General features: G+C 40.0%; 1 protein-coding gene across 2 annotated transcripts in view; it reads right to left on the bottom strand.

Annotated features, from left to right (window-relative positions):
* rngtt (RNA guanylyltransferase and 5'-phosphatase) overlaps positions 1-20,299 on the bottom strand; it is a 105,502-nt gene that overhangs the window by 59,978 nt on the left and 25,225 nt on the right. Inside the window, exons 9-11 of one of the 2 annotated variants that reach the window (XM_046060679.1) lie at positions 18,265-18,400; positions 9,081-9,152; positions 1,435-1,599 (exon numbers count right to left, since the gene is read on the bottom strand). In XM_046060679.1, the coding sequence (XP_045916635.1) occupies positions 1,435-1,599; positions 9,081-9,152; positions 18,265-18,400 (373 nt within the window). The remainder of the gene's footprint in view (positions 1-1,434; positions 1,600-9,080; positions 9,153-18,264; positions 18,401-20,299) is intronic. The other variant, XM_046060681.1, reaches the window with a different exon arrangement.

Genomic DNA, 20,299 nt, shown 5'->3' with positions numbered 1-20,299 from the left:
GGGTTAAAACCCCCCCCCCCCCCCCCCTCCATATACTTTGATCATTTGTGAATGTTCAGTGCAGTGCCAAGATTTCTGACTGATCTTGGCCCGAGCAAAACATCAAATTAAATCGCGCGCTGACCTCCCACAGACCTGATATTAAGTGCATGCCTTTGAAAAGGCTTAACAGCTATTCAGAGGATAAAAGCTCTGCTGTCCTCAGCACAGTGCTATAGCCTGAGGTGTGATAATTTATTTATTATATGACTACAACTACAAGGAAAAAGCTATAAATATGATCATCTGAATCAAGAAAACGTGACGGAATTAACATAATGCATTTTACACTTAGTCTTGGTATTACTGAGCAAAAAGGTACAGCCATACAAGGTGCTAGGAAACATCCAACAAATTCTATTAAATAATGACCTTGCCCGTACTTACCAGCTGACACAATTAATTGACCTGACATGTTTTATTCTACTGGCATTTTTTCTCATTAAACTAATATACTATTACTAATATACTATACTATTTTTCACTGTGTATTCGCACAGTAAGAGACAAAAAGGCACCGATACAGCTAATGTTAAATGGCCAGCGAGCCAAACACAAACCTTCCTCATCTTCTCCAAGTTTTCTTCTGTCTTACTGCTTCAGCTGCTGCCGACGTCGCTCTGTCGGAGCACCGGCGAGTCCTACTATGTTTTGAATGATCAGCGGCGGGGTGGGAAGGGGGGGGGTTACGGTAGGTTGTTGTCTTAAAAGTAACTCGCAAACCGCTCATAAATCATTTTTCTCATTGCACGTAGGCTTATCTGTTTTTACGGGTAGCCTACATGCGAGAGCCCGATGTGGGCGGAGATAATGAGCAAACTGCAGCGCACACAGAAGACAATGTCACACACACCTTTTCCGTTTTATTAAATCACACACTTTTTGCGGTTATGTAATCTCAATTGCAATTGCGATTAGATTAATGGTGCAGCCCTACAAGGTATTACTCACAAAGCAGTGGGGGGCCAGGAACTTTATACCGTGGTGCCTCCGGTCAAAACATAGCTAGTTCCTCAGTTTCTAAAAAGTTTCCTGGGTTTCTGGAATTGTTCCCGTCAAAAGATGCTACATGAAAGTCAGAATCAGTGACATGGCTGAATCTTGGTAGAGCCCAAAGTCTACCAAGAATGTGCTGATTTATTGCAGAGAATTCTTACATAGCTTGCTCCAGATACAGTATATAAGGACTGGGTGACACTGGTGAATAGCCATGTCACTGGTCATGGGCTTTCCCTGAGCTTACAATAAAACAGAAAATGGATGGACAAACTCTAATAACTTCTCCAGTGTCTTTGCAAAAGTAAAGAACTGGTCCATTCCTCCACAACAAGATCCTCAATCACCCCTCCTGAATCTAAGGTTTAACAATGAATGGGATGGCTTTGTTCACCTTACCTTGCGTGATGCATGAATCTCAAAGAAGGGCTTATTTCGGACACTGAAAGGCTCCTTGGTTTTGTCAATCTGTCCAGTCTTCATCTTTTCCATCCGGGGAGAAATTATCTCCTTTTCTATGCATAACAGCCGAATATTGAAATCACACTGACCAACAGGCTGTCCCTGAAACATACAAAAAAAGAACAAATTCAGTTATCCCTTAATCTACCATAGTAATATTTAATTTAGACTGTTATGTAGATAAAAAGCATTGTTTTCAATACAATCAATGAACCGAACAGTCTCTATTTAGACTGAACTGTACAATTTATCCATTACATCAAGAGCGTCTAATATACATACTAAAATAAATCTCTTTTGGAAGAATATTAAATTATAATATTATTATTAATATTATACAGATATTAAAAGATTAATGAGTTGCCAATTCACTGCCATGGCAACACTGTTTATCTAACCTGTTGTGAGGTAGAGGGCAAACACTTTTGTGAGTCACATTTTCAAAAAGTGGACAAACAGACTTCTGCAGCACCGTCACACCAACTCTAATGTATCCGTAATGCAGCTTTTTGTTTAAATTCTTTTTAGAGCCAGAAGTCAATAATGAAAATCATCATTAACTGGCACTATAAAACTTTGGCACACACAATAACATCCTCATTACATCAATATATGTAACAGTATCTCTTCATACAGCATGTATTTTTAGTAATGCCATACGTGAGCATTACACAGGTGCATACACTAAGCCCTGGACTTCAAGATCTTGACATCAGTTGAGCTCATGGGATTGGTCAACACCGAAGGTACACAGTACAGTGGAATCAGTTCTTCTATGACAACAGCTTCCTCCAATCATTGGCCCGCCACACACAGTTGTTCTAAACAGATAAACAGCGACCGGAGCCATGCCCCTGGTTATTAATACAGAAGCTTGGGTGGAAAATTAAAACACCAAGCAACACATTAAACAAACATGACTGTTTGAACACTTCAAAGTGTTAAATGGAGGCAGAGAAGTTGTGATGAAACCACCCTGGTACAGCACAGCCAACTGACAGTTACCACATATCTCTGTTGCTCAATTGACAAAGTGATTAAACATAATGACTCACTTTTATGAGCACAAAAATAAAAACTCACTTGAAAGGCTGCCATATAGACACGAACTAAATCTATGACATCAATCTGACATTTAATATTTCTCACAAGTTATCAGAAAGAGAAAAAAGGAGCTCAAACTCAGAAAACAAGCTGGCATTATCTACGTCACCTGGCTAGGATAAGCAAAATAACTATGTAACTAACAGCTTATCAGTTTAAATAGGCATATCTTTGCCCCTTTTTAAAACAATAAACATTTTCATACAGATAAATTTCCATTGTTCCATGCCTTGCAAAGAAACTCAATTGTCTGTTGAGTAGTTCATAGGGTTGAGTATCGTTTAAAATTTTACGATACCAGTACCAAAACCAGTGCCCTTAAAATGATACCGATACCAAAAGAGTACTTCATTCGTAAAATGCCACCTGTTGAAGCCATAGTTTTATTTTTATTGGTAGCCTATTATTATTTTTATTGTTGTTATGGACAAGCAAGGTTATCTTCCCCGCCAGAGGCTCCGTGAGTGCAGTCAGCTGATCACTATTGTGCCACAAAAGCATTTAATTGATGTTCGGGAACGCAGTGATCGATCAGTGACAACTGATGTGAATAGCAAGTAAAACTGTACAGAGAAGTTTTAAATGATACCTGAAGATGAAACCAATGGAAAGACAAGCTTGTGGTGATGAACTTGCAACAGTGATGAACATGCCTGAGATCGCAGCTGAAGGTGCTGTTAAAGTCAGGCATGGGCTTATGAGTTTGGTGTCATCGAGAACTCAACTTTAATGGCCCTGGTACAAGTGTTCAATGATATGAACAAAGACTTAGTCAAAGGCATTTTACACAGTTAACATCAAATACTTAACTAATGGAACCAGAAAATGTTTTGGATTTCGACTATAAAATAACTAAAACAGTTATTCAGTTAAGAAAATAGTTGCAGATTCATTTGCTGTTGATCTACAAATCGACATTTCCCCCCTTATTTTTCCTACACAAGTGGATTATGGATCAATATTCTCTCATTTATATTGAGAGGCATTGAGGCATTTGTATTCTGCTCTGTTACGGTTTGGTAAAGGCCACCTCTCTTCTCAAGAGCTTTCTATGGAATTACTGGGCCATTTTTATAAGAAGTGGACGAAGAGGTAGATGGCCGATAATTTTTTTAGATCAGATGAAATTACTAGGCTGTACTGTGATGTGAATCATACATATATCCAGCATAAAACAAAAGCAGATCAGAGCATTCTTTTAAGTTTGCCATCTTATGTAGGCAAATACGCCAAGCCTTAAGAACAACATATATAAAACCACAGAAAATACAGCTGTGCCTGCAGTGTGTAGTGATACCAGAATGTGTGAGAAAATAAATTAAATTACTGTTTCTACAGTGGTGTGAAGGATGAGAACTGTGTTTCTCATAAGAGGATGTCTTTAAAATACAGATGCAATTTTAAAATGCATGAAAATCAGCATTGTAAAACAATAAGATTCATTCTGGTCATGAGTTTTCAAATCAAGCAAAACATATAAACACACTCTTTGGGAACTTACTCCCAACTATTATCCTAGTTATAGACTGCACCCTGTAGGAGTAACGCCATGATTGGCTGTTGCCTTTCAGGCAATTGCTCCGTTTGACTAAAATTCGTTCTTCCACAGAAAATAGAAGTATTTTGATAAGCAACTAACAATTTAGGTCTCTTAAAGGGGAAAAAAGCCAAATATTATTTGGTTCCAGATTCTCAAATCACAAAATTTGCTGCGTGTCTCTGTTTCTCTAATTCTTATGATTGTAACTTGAAGAAATGGTAATGGCCAGTTTTCACTATTATCTGACATTTTCTGGACTAAACAATTAGTTAAAACTAGAAAACGGTCAGATTTGTCGAAAATTAAAATAATCGTTAATTGCAGCCCTAGTAAAATTAGTTACTACATCACCCTAAGGATTTTCTGGTCCAAAATAGGTAAAAGGGAGATTAGATATTGGACTTTCATTCATCAGGTGGCCTGACTCCATTAGGATTCCCATGTTGCCCTGTGTCTGCTGAATGTGCAAGTAAACAACGGTCTGCCAACACATTTAGCCACAACGACTTGATAAATCGAGCAGCATGGCTGTGTTTGTGTGACTTTGTTTTAGAGTGTGTCTGACTTGCTTAATGCAGCCTTAACAACAATTGGAAAAGTACAATTTGGCAACTACAAATAAGGTTAAAGGCAAATTAAAGTTTAGAAAACACTCATTTAGGCATCACTTTGAGGACTTGTTTTTCTTTAGGGTGGCTGCAAACACCACAAATATACAGTCTCCTGGAGCAACAGCTGGTATCGTGTCCCACACATTCTGCACCATCTGTCAGCTGTGTCATCAGGACAGAACAAGATGTAAGTGTGGATGATTCAAGACATGTGCTGTCCACTCCTGTTCAACAGGAAAACACAGCAGATAAGAATCTTGCTAATCCAACATTACTGGGAATAAATCAATTATATCAGTGGAATCATTGCGGTTCTAGGGGGTAATGCATCTTGACAGCTCACTGTGTGAATAGCATAAACTCTGACTTGTGACTGCTGCTCCACTTTGACTTAATGTCATCACTGTGGGTTTGAACTAAGCTAGAGCCAGCATTTCAACAGAGCACAATGCACCATTATTGTCAAACAACAGCAATGGATCAGGCTTGAAATAACTGAGACTAAATCTATAAATAAATGCCTCTGATAGTGATACACCTTAGGACAGCTCTGCCTGTACAGCCTCCAAGTAATACACATGTACTCAAAAGCTCATATTTTCATTCTGCACTGGAAAACAGAATCGAGACAAAAAGTGAGTCGAGCTGAGCCGTACCATTCAGTGGAAAAGAGACAATGCACCTTTTCCACTGTTAGAAATAATAGTTAGTTGCAGCCTGAATTTTTAAGGGAAAAATGACTAAAGAGTAATGGTTCCAGCTACTCAGATAAATATTTGTTTGTTTTCATAGTTTTCTATGATAGTAAACTGAGTGTATTTGGCAATTTCAATACTCCAACTTGAGCTACAGTGATGGGCATTTGTCACTATTTTCTGACATTTAAAGCCAAACAATTAATCAATCAAATAACCTGCAGATTCATCAATATTGAAAAGGACAGTTAGTCGCAACCCTAAAAACCTTTAGGATTCCCAAAACCTTACCAAATTAAACCTTTTATTATGTAACATGAATCTAAAGATACATTCATCACAAATGGACAGTCAAAGATTGTACTAAATCAAACAAGGTACAACTCAGTGCATTACATAATCCTATTTCTGGGTAAATTGAACTGAGTGCATAAAGAATCTATATATAAAAAATACATATTAAATATTAAACACCAGAGAACACCAGAGAGCACCAGAGTCAGAAATAAAGCCTTCTTTAGACTAAGGCTGGAGCAGTTGAAGGATGAACTCAGAATACAGCAAAAACAAAAATAATAATTTACATTATACGCAGGTGACAAAATCAGCATTGGAATCTCTCTCTGGTTATAGTTATAGTTTAAATCTGTCAAAATCTGTGTTAGTGAGCACTTCTCCTTTGCTGAGATAATCCATCCACCTCACAGGTGTGGCATATCAAGATGCTGATAAGGCAGCATGGGTATTGCCCAGGTGTGCCTTAGGCTGGCCACAATAAAAGGACATGAAAATTCAAACTATTAATTCCTCTCTCTGTTACTTGGGGTGTTGGCAGCCTAAACACGGCAGCCTTCCTCTAAAGCCAGAAGATCTTGTCAATAAATAAATTTAGGGCTGTTCCAAAGACAGAATATCCGTTCTTCCTCAATGTAGTCAAGTTTGGAACCAGACCTTACCCACAGGAGAGTCTCCATCTATTTCTACCATCTTCCTCCAGTGCTGAACATCATAAGCTCGAGTTCCTAGTTCTCTGGCTTTGGAAGAGAATTTATTTGCATCTATAAATGTAGACTGGCAGGTCGTAGGCCACAATTTATGACGATTCTATGTAGTTGTACTGTGTATATATATAAAATTCTTTGGGTAAACTGTGCTAAAATATATAACTAACTGCATTAGTACTGTATAAAATCCAGTGCACAACACTAACTAGGTTGTGTGTTGAATTTTCAGGCCTTTTGGTTAAAAAATTTTAACCAAAACATTACTGCCCCTTTGGCTACAGTTTAGTACAATTATCCCTATAATAACACCTCCATTTCTTTAATGAATGTCCAAAGAATGCTTTGGATGCATTGTGATTTACGAGCAAATTAAAATGACTCCGGTTAAAGTCATTGTTGGCCACTAGTAACTATCTAAAGACCAATAAAACCTTAGAACTAGAGAGAGACTCCAGAGGAGCTACATCACGTCATCAGAATGATGCTGCCGCTGGTTTGAAAGGAATGATGCAGCCTGGGGCTATTCTCTGTAGGCGGAAAGCCCTGCAGAGCTACAGTAGTGTACCTGCAGACAAACTTCTCAAGCAGAAGTAAATGGAGGGGATGTCAGCAGAGCAGTCCATAGCTCGACAGAGAAGGTTTCTGTGGGCCGCATTGAAAGTTAAAAGCACTCTTTTCTGCTCATCTGATGAAGCCAATTATCCTGTCTAATTCTGCACCTAAAGCGATTATTATTAGCGAGATGAAAGACAACGGGGTCAATCATTGTGTCAGGACGACGACGTTGATGTCACATACAAACCTCCACAGTTTTATTTGAAGATAACAGCTTTCTAAAGCAACATGAAAATTAAAGGACAGATATGTTGTTGTTGTTGTTATGCTTGTCAGTTCCCCCACAGTTGGGGAGCTGACAGTGACTGACAAGCAGAAGCAACATTACAGGAGGACAAAAATAAATAAGGCTTTTCATAATCTCCAGTGAGAGCAGATTGATTGACCCGGACTATCACCCCAAGACATGGAGTGATAGTCCGGGTCAATCAATTTCAAAGTTGGAGAGGTAAATGTACACATCAGCACTTTTAACGTAATAACAATAATAACACACTGTGGGATGACTACAAATATCAATTGCTCCAACATGAAGACAACGATATAATGTTTTATCTCCATCAAAATCCATCAGGTAAGTAAACTCTGACCCTCCACTCACAGCTATATTGTCCAACATTGCGAGAGGACACAGACTTCTCATTTCACTCTAATCAAAAGCATCCTAGCACTCTGGCTTCACCCGACTTTCCAAACAAGTTAGCAGCCACGTTAGGCCATGGACCTAGCAGGTGGTGTGTTTGCCCTCCCGCTGCATTTCCATCCTGAGTCTCAGGACAGAGCCTCTGTGCCAAGGTACAGCCCACCACTGATAATGGGGAGGGCTACTAATGGGCAGCTAAGATCAATACAACAGCGCTTTCCTGATAGCTTGGGGAAGGGAGTCATGTGGAGCTGCTAACCTCTGTACCATCTTACAAAGATGCTCCCCTCACCACTGGATGCTTTATAGAGGTGCTTGCTTGTGGTGATTCGCTGATTGATTGAGAGAAGGAGGCGACAGACAAACATAAAGGCCGAAAGTAGCCCCCTCCTTACCCTATTTTATAATGAAGATAGCAGGGGCTCGCTAAAGGCAAACTGTAGGCTCATTTGTCTCTGTGCCTGCCTGCTTGCCATTAGCGGCACACAGATCATTTAAAGGGATGAATTAATTTACAGCCAGTATGAGTGTTGTTAACAATTAACAGCTTTGTAATGTTGTCCGCAGGCTGTTCTTAAGAAACGTCAAAATAATGTAACAGGAGAAACATGCTATTACACATATATAAAAGCTCATTTTAAATGTACAGGTGCACCAGAGCAATTACTGCTTCCCAACTATAATGCAAGTAATGGATTGATCATCACACGCACACAAAACTTGGAACAAGGTTTGGATTAATGTTTAACAACATTTTTGTCAATGAAGCGCAGCAAAACCAATTTCAGTAGTAAAAGAACAAAAACTTATAAATATTCAGTAAGGGTCAGACGCAGTTCAGCCCTAGTGTTGTGGTTAAGGTCAGGCTTTAGTAAAGCTCAGTGCGTGACGAGGTGTGGGGTCAAGCAGAGCCATGCTCTTTTCTCCAGCGCGCAGACTGACAAGCACAGTCATCCTCGTGCAAATACTGCAGAGCCTGGATGAGCGCTGCTCTGCTGCCTGCTATGGTACAGCCTTGAAGGAACTCAAGCGAGAATTTGATTTCTCAGGTGTAAAGAAAAGCAAATCCCATTCCACATCAATGTTTTTTTCCGGATGTGCAGCCCACACACCTTGCTCTGAATTTACATGCTACCAACTGCTGTTAGACCATGGCCACAGAAATGACAATTTCCTCCTCTAAACCAGACCTCTTGTTAACAGTAAGTAAAAAGAGAAAGCAAAGAAAGGAGCTGCTGTTGACCACAGTGTTAATGGCATTCTTCCAAAGGGATGGCTTGTTTATTCTGTCTGACATCTTCATCTGGCAGATTTTCAGGAGTCATCGGTCAAAGGAAAGACGACACATTCTCAAATGGCTGGGCTACTCACGTTGAATTTGATGATGTCGTATATCAAATAGCGGGGGACGGGGTGACCATTCACCTTGTCGATGATCATCTCCTGCAGAGATAAAGACAAGAGTCGGGTCAAGAGAGGCAGTGGAAAACAGAAACACATAAATACTGAGCTAAAGATATATGACTTAGTGGAGAAGGCGAGTCTTAAAGATGTCATATTATGCTTATTTTTAGGTTGAAAATCTTATTTAGGGGTTGTACCAGAATTAGGGATGCACCGAATGTTCGGTCACCGAAATTAATCAGCCAAAAATAGCAAAAGAAAAGCCCTTTCGTGTTCGGCCTAATAAATCAAAAGGCCGGGGAAAATTTCCCGAACAATTACGATGACATGTCGGCAGTGTGGAAGCATTTTAAAATGTCCGAGAAAGACGCAAAAATCGCCGTTTCCATACACTGTTCTGCTGAATTGCACATCCACTCCATCTGTGGCTGACTTCTTAGAAAAGGCAACAAACGGTCTGAACCGCTTTGAGTGTATGTTACTCGTTTGTGAGAAGGCGATTAAGCTAGCCGCACCTAAATTTGGAGTGCACACATATTCACGCTTTTATGGTAAATCCACTGAAACTGACCAGTGCAAGCTGACAGGCAGGTTAGCGACTTTATCCTGTCATTTTCTCTCTTTACAAAGTCAAGTGTTGCAGTATGAGAGTCCTACCTGAAGAGAGGCTATGAAGTAGGGCTGAAAAGATTCATCCATTACTAAAATGTATCGACGCAAATTCTTCGCATCAATACTTAATTGTGTCAGTGTCACACATCGTGCATTAATGAATCGATTAAATAATCTATAGAAGCTTCGAGTACTAAAATTAGAGCCCGACCGATTTAACGGCCGGCCGATATGAGCCAATTGAATTTAATCGGCATCGGCCGTTTAGAACGGCAGATATACGACTATTAAAAAAGAAACAAAAAGTCAGATCCTTCACTCATGTCATGGGTGTTGCATAGTTTGCCCACCAGAGGGCACGCTGCAGCTCCCCTGTTAACAACACTGCCTCACCACAAAAAACACAGAAGAAAACAATCAGCTGACCGGAGTTTACCAGAGCTTACTGCAGCATGTACCAAACACGGAGAGGGCTGTGTTAGCGGTGTGTTGGTCTTTTGTCACGTTAATTACATGCCTTAAATAATAAAAACAGACCCAATCACGTCTCCTCTCCTGAAAACATTCATGACTTGCTAACCCTCCTGTTTTTCTCTGCCCTCTCCCGGCTTCCCACCCGCTCACAGCAGGTTAATGTCACGGTAGCTGGGTGTTGGAAGCTACGCTGCTGACAGATGGAACTGTAGATTTATTCTGAAACTGTGTGGATGTTCTAGTGAACGGTCCACATTTGTCTCTAGTTCATCACTTCTAAATATTCTCTAAAATCATGTAACGTTACAGCAGCTAACGTTGCCTGTTGCTAAATTAGCCACAAAGCTAATGCCATGTTTATCAGTGGAGGAGCGCTAACATTAATGAGCCATTAAACTATAGTTTCTAACGTATTCTAAATATATCTGCGAGCCGCCTGTCTGCAGTTAGTCGGCATGTCTGAAATGATTAAACCAGAGCGGACATGTAAATAAACATGAGCTGAACAAGAATCTAACACGGCTTCCGGTAGCTCCTCTTTTTGTGAAGTTGAAGATGTGAAAGGCTTTAGTCAGAGCCGTAACGGCTCTAGTTGTAGTTATAACGTTAGTTAAATGAAATCTCAAAGTTGCAGGTCCTCGTTGTAGAAAGTAATGTTGTATTAGATGCATTCAACAGCAGCTCACTGACATAGACGGCATGATTTAGACAGATGATGAGAAATGGTTTCTCTTAGCTTTGGTCAGAAGAGTGCTGGTAAAGGGATGAATTGGATGTGAATATGCTACATTGAAATTATGGCAGATTATGTGTAAAGTGAAATACACATGCTTATTCTCTCCGTGTTTACAGATGGCTGAAAAAGTTTCATGTTCCAGCAACAAATATTTATTGATGTGCAATTGTTTACATGTTCACTTTTTGACAGTAATCTATTTTATTAACATAATCCATTTAAGAAAAGGTTTTATAGCCCACATACATACCAGTTTTCAATATCGGCCTGTTCCAAGTGTAGTTTATACAGTAAAGGGGTCTACTATCCAAATCATTCTCTAAATCTAAATATCGGCTCATAAATCGGCTCTTTTTCACTTTAATATCGGCATCGGCCCCCGAAAACCCATAATCGGTCACATGTAATTTACTTTATCGGACCCTCTAGGGCCTCGGACCCACCACCATAATCTCTCCATATTCTGTGGGAGACACTGAGGTAAAAGCTCGTTTTGACTTTGTAATTTATGTAATTGGCAAAATAAAGTATTTGGTATTCAGCAAATTTTTTCAATATATTCAGTTTCGGCTTCAGCCAAAAATTTTCATTTTGGTGCATCCCTAACCAGAACAGGTTTACATGGTTTCATTTTCAAAAAAGACCATATTTTTTGTTATACTGCACGTTACTGAAGCTCCTCTTCAAGTGTTCAACACTTCGTTTTAGCGTTTTAGCTATGGAGTGATACATTTTACCTCTATAAGATCTTTGTTGGGAGTTGCACGTATGCAGTTCTTAGTTAAGGACTACTAGCCAATCAGAAGCAGAGTAGGGCAGGTAGTGAGAAGCCTGTAAACACGGCTTCAGTTCAGCTGTACATGTTCCCCTTACCAGCTTAGCAACATGGACTGGAGGAGGAGTTTCAGAGTGGTGAGTTATTAATCTGTAACAAATGTATCTTTCATCCATAAAGTTTTAAAGAGGTGGTATTATGCTCATTTTCAGGTTCAAAATCCTATTTAGGGGTTGTACCAGAACAGGTTTACATGGTTTAATTTAAAAAAAACAGCATATTTTTTGTCATACTGCACATTGCTGCAACTCCTCTTTTCACCCTGTGTTGAACGCTTCATTTTAGCTATGAAGTGATACATCTTGTCTCTGAATGATCTTTATTGGGAGTTGCACATGCGCAGTTCCTAGTTAAGGACTACTAGCCAATCAGAAGCAGAGAAGGGCAGATCAGCGAAAGGCCGGTATTTGCCAATCAGAAGCAGAGAAAGGCGGTCAGCGAAAAGATGGTAAACAGCTTCGATTCAGCTGAAGGCTACATGTTGCCGAACAGGTTGGCAATTTGGACTGGAGCAAGAATTTCAGAGTGGTGAGTTATTAATCTATAACAAAAGTATCTTTCATCCATCATTTTAACTGAGCTCTGTCTCTACATCACAGTAACAACTTCATGTCCATTGACTGCTTGGAGGGTAGCTAGTGTTTGGAAGGGAGAGGAGAGGTGTGTGCTGCAGCTCAGTGTTTTTCCACCGGTGTTTTTGAGGGCGTGTCGGACTAGTCGCTCAGCGAGCATTTTGACATTTATTTTCATTGTGACGTCACAAGAAAGAGAAGTAAAGGCTGGACTACAAAAGAGCTGTTTTCAGGCAGTTCAGAGCAGTGTTTTCTGTGGGAGATGGGAACTCCCTTTGGGGTGGACTTTGGGCTTTTTCACTTTGCAAACCTAGTGCATGCACAAAAAAGATATATAGAACTATATATAAAAGAGAGGGAAAAAGCAAAAAACCATAATACCACCTTTAACTGAGCTCTGTCTCTACATCACAGTAACAACTTTATGTCCAATGACTGCCTGAACAGGCAGCAGGCGGACGTCTTGTGACTGTGTGCTGCAGCTCAGTGTGTTTTTCCACTGATGTATTTGAGGGCGTGTCGGAGTAGCCGCTAGGCGAGCATTATGACCAAAGGGATCAAAGGGAAAAGGCTGGACTACAAATAAGCTGTTTTCAGGCAGTTCAGAGCAGTGTTTTCTGTACCCTTAGGGGTGGCCAAAAAGCATAATATGACCTCTTTAACATCATGGCATGTAGAAAATGGTTCCTCTTTCAACGTATTAATGCAGGATGGAAACTAAGAGTGGGACACTAGGGGGTGAGCGCGCTCAGGGGGATTTATGATCAGAGAGGGAGATGCCTGCAGCAAAGTGAAGGACAGCAAAGGAATTGGGGAGGTGGGTGTGTGGTGTGTATGCATGGTGGGGTCTGTAGAAGAAGGACACAGAGCAGAAATAGCACTGCGCATGCATTATGCAAGACCCTCAAGTTGAGTCAGGTGCAGCGGTGGTGCAGGACACCCGACAGACATATGATTAGTTTTCAAAGAACTGTTACACAACCATGAGATGCAGTGACAGCAGAGATGAGCAAGAGTCTCCACCGCTGAAGTAATGTAAGAGAAAGTAGGGTCGCAACTCTGATGCTTTACCTGGAATAGATTTGAGAGATCAAAGAGCAATAGATTTGGAGAACCATACTCCTTTCCTTTCCCCTCATAAAATATTTAGGTGACTATCTATGCTCTACTCCTGTAACTGACTGTTAAAAAAAGCAGCAGGTAAGAACTCACTTAAAGGATCAGCTATTACACAAAAACAGTATTTTGGGAAATTAAATCCTTTAACACCCATCATGCTTACATTCTGACCAAATGAACAAACATGGTGGCATCATAGCAGAGGTGACAGGAATGATGACTTAACAATAAGAGATATAAATTATTTTGTATCATTTCAGTCATGCAAAGTTGGAGAGGTTGATATTTTTAATAGGGACCAGATCAAGCTGATAATTACATTCAGTGGAGTTCCAGGGACTCCGCTTTAGTGATCAGGCCAGATGTCAAACATTAAAACACAGTAGCCTGCATTCCTGACACAACTGATTAATGCACCATTTTCAAAGTTCAGCCACTGCTGTTCTATCTGCGCTGAATGTTGGTACGTCGTCCGGTTGATATAATAATTAAGTTTTCTCACTTAATTCTTTAATGCATTGCGACGTGGACTATTCTGAATCAATTCGCAAATGTCAAAAATCAGTTTTCTAAGCGTTAACTGATAATGTAATGTAGGGCTGTGCGATTTGATATTTATTGTTTGACGATACAAAAAAAGTCTATCGTCTACAATTATGTTCCATCTTTTATTTAGTTTTAGTTTGATGTTGGAATTTGACTATCAAATGTCCAACACAAAACTAATATCCAACTTGAAACTAACTTCACCGCGGTCCGTTCTTTCACACGTTCAATGGACGAGCCACACAACACTATCCAGCAGTGCCAAATAAATAATAAATAACTTCCCCACGGACATACAGCTCACTTTATAGTTCACCAAGACATGCTGTTGTTGTGATGTAGTAGCAAGAGCGCTGTGAGCGTCGCTGTCTGGAGCTGCTGTGCTGCTCTGGGACCGTCTCGTCCTCTCGTGATAGCTTTGCAGCAGCAAGTAGCGTCAGTTTGCTAATTCACAACCTACCTAACACAAGTTACATTAATTGCTGTGTTGTTGTTCACTCTTTATCATGGTATTTGTCATGGTGTTGGATTTCTCCAGAATCGCTTACTCCATCTTTACAATGCAGAGAAATAAAAAAAGTGTTCTATGTCGGATATGTATCGTTATTGGGATATGAAAAGACCTATATCGGGATTTAAATTTTTTTGTCATATCGCACAGTACGACGTAATGTTGATGGAACTCGGAAGTGTGACTGCACCTGGACAGTCTATGGCGTGCACAAAATAGAGACCCGTGTGAGAGCAATGCCGCTGCCGAGTGAATGAGCGCCACTACAAGAATTTCACACGATCATTAATATCAATGCGCAGCTAATGATTTTTGAGCTTGGGTGCTGTGCCATGAATGTACAGTGTGCACAATTATTAGGCAAGTGAGTATTTTGACGATATCATCATTTTTATGCATATTTTCCGAATCCAAGCTGTATAAAGTTGAATGCTTATTACAAGCATTCAACTTTATTGTAAGTATTAAAATATATACAGCTTGGAGTTGGAAAATATGCATAAAAATTATGATATGGTCAAAATCCTTACCTGTAAATAATTGAGCATGCAGTGTAAAATCATTGTGGAGAGTTTCAAGACTAAGTAAATGACATTTCTCAGATATAATGGTTATAATTGCTCCAGTAGAAGTCTTTAAGATGCTTTAGTGTTTTTTTATCTAGCCGTTCCAACTTTTTGTACACAGATATGGAAATAATTATCTGAAATTGTATATTTTTTTTAATTGGATCCCCAAACCTGGATGGATCATTACACAAACTTTGCATAAAAAAAGTACCAAGTAGTCACATAGTGAGAAAAAACAAATCCTGTATAGAAAAAGAAATCATCTTATCGCAGCCCTCTGAATCGTAATCGAATTGAAGGTTGTGGAGAGATTCCCACCCCTAATATATTGTTGTGTTTTCAAAATAGCCAGATAAAAACTTTATCTGACTATATAAAACTCAACCCACTGCTGATGGAGAAACTTAGGGGAGAAGGCAGGGAGAGAGAGGCGGGGAAAGCCAGTGTGTATGGAGTGAGAGACCAGAGGTAAAGGTGTGTGAGTGAGAGCAGGCAGAAGTCGAGGCAGGTGTAAAGCAGGTACATTTACAAATAATAACAATAATGTCAAAGGGGATTAAAGCATGCTTTCACAGGGCGGTATAATGTTAAAAAAATTAAGATGGTATTTTTGTGTTGGGGGTTTGGTGGTCATCCCCCAGGAAAATGTTTATGTTTTCCAATGAAGAAATATGCAATTCCACATAATTTTGGAACATTGTTATTACCACATTACCTTATTATTTTCCATATGTGAATAATAAGTTCGAAAATCTAGAGCAGATTTTGAATAAACTACACCCAAAACCTAAACTTGCTAAATAAGTCTGGGTTTGAATTATAACCATTAGATCTGGGAAGATTCCTGTGGTTAGTTTTTATGCTCTCCACAATGATTTTACATTCATCATCATTCAAGCAGTTTTGAGCCTCACCACCTTATAATGGCAGGAAGACACTGTTAATATGACCTCAGAATCATTCCATGTTTGCTTTTTGTGTCTTAATTTATTTCTTTGTACATTTGTAGAGATTAACATAAAAAAATAGGCAACATGAGAACCACCTCCCTTCTGTATAACTACAAGTATTTCATTTGTACACAAAATCCAAAAGAATAATCTAACCTCAGCTCCTCCGTGGTCAACACCGTCCTTTCTTTTTAACTATCAAGATTTACAGGACAGAGCTGTAACCTCACAATTTCATGCTGATCTTATTCTCTCTCTCTCTCTCTCTCTCTCTCTCCTCTCCCCCCCCCCCATTCGCTCGTCCTTTGATAATGAGAAGAGGGAGACAGCCTGTAGAAAAAAAGTCAACGTAATGACTGTAATGCCAATCATAGGTTCGAGAAGAGACGTCTTAAAAGAGGAAGGCTGGGTGGAGCTAAGGTTGGACATGGCAATGATATTACGGTCAACCACCACAATTAACTGTGACAGTGCAAGACAACTGTCAGTCAAGCAAAATTGCCCCTTCACAAAATTACCTCCAAGACACACGTCAGTTTTTCATCACCAAAACGCCTTGTGAATGTATGTGAGGTCTGACACACTGTCTTGCCACACAAACAAGGAATCAAGGTCATTTATTTGTTATTTTACAACACAAGGAACACAATGGCCTTTTTGGTAGATTTGATTGTACAAAGTGTGCTTGTTAGAAAAACATGTATCCTTACAGGTTGACATGATTTTATTTCTTATCTGACAGAACAAAGCACAAAACGTCAACATTCACTTGCCAATACTGGTCTGTTAAAGGGGAGAAAGGGGAGTAAATGGGAGGCATGGACAGCACAGAGAAGAAATGATGTCATTCCAGGAGGCTGCCATCATTATGCATCTGGTGCAATGAACCATTGCACAGACAGCAGCAGCAGATGAATACATTAATGTGACCAAAGGATACCACCAGGAATTCAATCTACATTGCGCTTTCATCCAAAATTGGAACTCAAGTTGATGTAAAGCTCATTTAAAACTGTACTACAAAACAGCATGTAAAGACAAAGACCAGTGCCTCTGGGCTAAAGATGAAACATATCAGAAACCGCAGCTGGGCTTCTACAGGGCTCACCGTAAACAGCCTTTCCGAACTGAGAGCTAGAAGCATCAACAGATGAATAAACACGCGTCAAAACAAACCTTGGAGCAATCTAAACACACATCCGCCCCACTCCTTCAAAAGGAACACTAATATGCCGCAATTAAATGTCCTGTCTTGGTGAGGAAACTAAATTCACTGCATCAATCAGTAACTGTTAAGCAAAGAGGAAGCCTAGCAAACCTGTTTTACATAAAATTGCAAAACTCTGACAAAACAAGGCCGGGCACAAAACAAAAACAATCACGGGCAACTTATCTGTTATCTCCAGTACTGGAATAGTAACCACAAACACCGCTAGACATTTCTAATCAAATCTTAGCTGACTACATGAACACGCAGCTGTTTCCTTGCTTATGTTTTCAGTGAGGGAGTGCGATAATGACTAGTGCATGTGCACCTGCTGCTGGGGAGAGCTGGCACCTGTGTGACCTGAATGGCACAAATATGCCAACAAAAGTCTGAGCCTGGTATTACAGGGTGAGGATAAGTCACTGAACCACGCCGCCACCCCAGGGAGCACACCGCTGAGCGCTACAACACAGCACCACGGTGGAACTGAGAGGCAACAGTGACAGACATTTCTCCAGGACATGGGTGATCATTTTCCTGTCAGCCATCTTTGACAGACGCTGTCAGACTAAAACATCCTCACTTTCACCTAAGGTTGGAGTGGTGATGGAACAGTGGATAAGACACATGCCTTTGGTGTGAGAGACCGGGTTTCAGTTCTCGACTGTGACACACGTCCCCAATGTGTCCCTGAGCAAGACGCTTAATGCCTAGTTGTTCCAGAGGCATGCATACTCCGACATACTAAGCAACTGTAAGTTGCTTTGGATAAAATCATCAGCTAAATGAATAAAAGTGTATAAGGTTTGGCAACTGATGTAAATTATCTGCAAGTATGAGCAGCAGGGGCAGGATGGGAACATTACGTGGTTGGAATGGGACAGATGGATGGGATATGCAATTCCAGTCAAGAGAGAAACTGGTCACCTAATGGGATTTACAGTAAGCTACAAGAGAAGTTAGCATGGAACAATACGCCTAAACACATAAAGACAAGTAACAGGAAGAAAAATATCTTACCCCATCCAATAGAGTATTTGATAAGTGAACACGTGGATCCTTCCGGAAAGGAAACTCTAGGTTCGCTATGTGGAAGATGGTGTTGTCTCTGTCGATCATGAACACTTCATTTTTTCCGTTGATCAACATCATGTACCTGCGGGAGGAGAGGATGAACCATTGTTTAGCTTTAATTACAAGGTAGCAAGTCGTACTTATGCAGCACACCATGTTAGAGAGCCTCTTGATGGACAGCTACGGGCTAGCATTACCATTAGTGAGCTAATCTGTTAGCATGTTGACCGATTAACTGACCACTATTGGCAGGTATCACATTGTTATATTACAGACCACACTGGCTGTGGGTTTGATGATGTTGTTTTATGAATTTTTATTTTGTTTTTAAATGTTACAGGGGATACATTTAAGTAGGAATGAATTACTCAAAATTTTTCTTTTACTAGTCTCTAGGAAGTTTTTCATAGGTGACAGACGAACACGTTAAAGTATTTCTCAACTGTATTAAATATTCATGCCTAAATAAGCAACAACCTAATCCTGCCCACTTCAAAGCAGTGAGAGGAGCACAGAAGAATGGGAAATAACCAAAGCTGTTAAAACTTTGGCAGAAAATACTGTGTTCATGTAGGACACCATTATTCATAGTAGGGATTGAGAAAATATGCTTTCACAGAGGCTTTAAATGTGTTTTTCAAAAATCTCACTAAGTGATGTTCGCATGAATACTAATAAAGAGTATAATTTAATACTTGATGTAATTTATTTCCCTCATTGTTTTTTCATTTGAAAGTTGCATTAATTTTAGTCAAATAAAAGTGAAAGGATAAAACAAAAGCAGGATGAGTTTTTCAAGTTTTACAGTGTCTGTCTTGTGCGATACTGACTCTTACTTTATAAGTAAATTTATATTATATGCGCTTATTCACCGAGGATGTCCTTGTTCTACAGTACAAGAGGATTCAAGCTAGCAAGGCTCCTGAAAAAGTAGCCGACTGATGCATTTGGTTGTCATGACGCTCACCTTGAGGATCATAGCGCTCTGCGCCTCCACTACGGTATATTAGCAGAACTTGTACAAATACTGCACAAGCGTATCACGTATGTGGTATTAAATATAAAACTAGCAGAAAAGGAATTTTTCCCACATGACTGAACATGTCCAGCTTCTCCCTTTCACTCCCTGGATTGTTTGAATGAAGCACACGTCTGTTTTCTCCGTTGCTCGCATCAGCCACTATTCTGCTTTTAATGTGAGGTCTCCGGGTTGGATTCAGCCCTGTACGCGCTCCCGAGCCTCTCTCAGACTACAACACGGCAGCTCACGACATGCAGTCCACTAACACCATAAAACAACCAGCTCACAGCAAAACACAGGCTCCACGTAAGGATACAAAACAACAATAAAGGTCGAGTCGAGTAAGAACAAAGTGAGCATTAGTAAAGCTGGAGAAACACACATTAGCTCGCCGAGCTAACGCCGAGCAGTTGCTAATGTTATCCGGTGCAAAGTTATATCGCTTTCCACATTACTACCAACTAACGCGACCCATGTTACTATCCTGTGTACCACTGTTGATTTAGCCTGAAAGGATTTAACGGTAAAAAGCAAATGTGGAGCGATTTGTTTACTAACATTGGCCTAACGTTATAGTGATGCAGCCAGGAGCAGCCACATAACGCGGTAACATTAGCTCGGACCTGCCGTTGTTTTCTTCGTAACGTTCAGTTTATGTTTGTGGTTTTACCAATACTCCGGTACACAGCTTCTCCACTTCAGTCGCTGTAACTAACGTGACCCACATAATATAAAACACTACAACAAAACGGCCACAACAACCCAAAGTGCCATCCACTATCAGTAGTTACAGTAAAGTCACTTACTGCGGTCTAACTGTTATAAAGTGTGACACAATCTCATTATAATATCCATTCCAGCTCAGTAACAGTTTCATTATCATCCAATACACGTAGGTGTGCTGACATTGCTGAACCTCCGGTGACAGATTCACAGATTGTAAAGATGTTTAACGTTACT

Source organism: Micropterus dolomieu, linkage group LG10 (assembly GCF_021292245.1).
Source record: "Micropterus dolomieu isolate WLL.071019.BEF.003 ecotype Adirondacks linkage group LG10, ASM2129224v1, whole genome shotgun sequence".
Taxonomy (NCBI): Eukaryota; Metazoa; Chordata; class Actinopteri; order Centrarchiformes; family Centrarchidae; genus Micropterus; species Micropterus dolomieu.
Note: the sequence above shows the minus strand (reverse complement) of the source record. Positions and strands in the feature narration are given on the sequence as shown.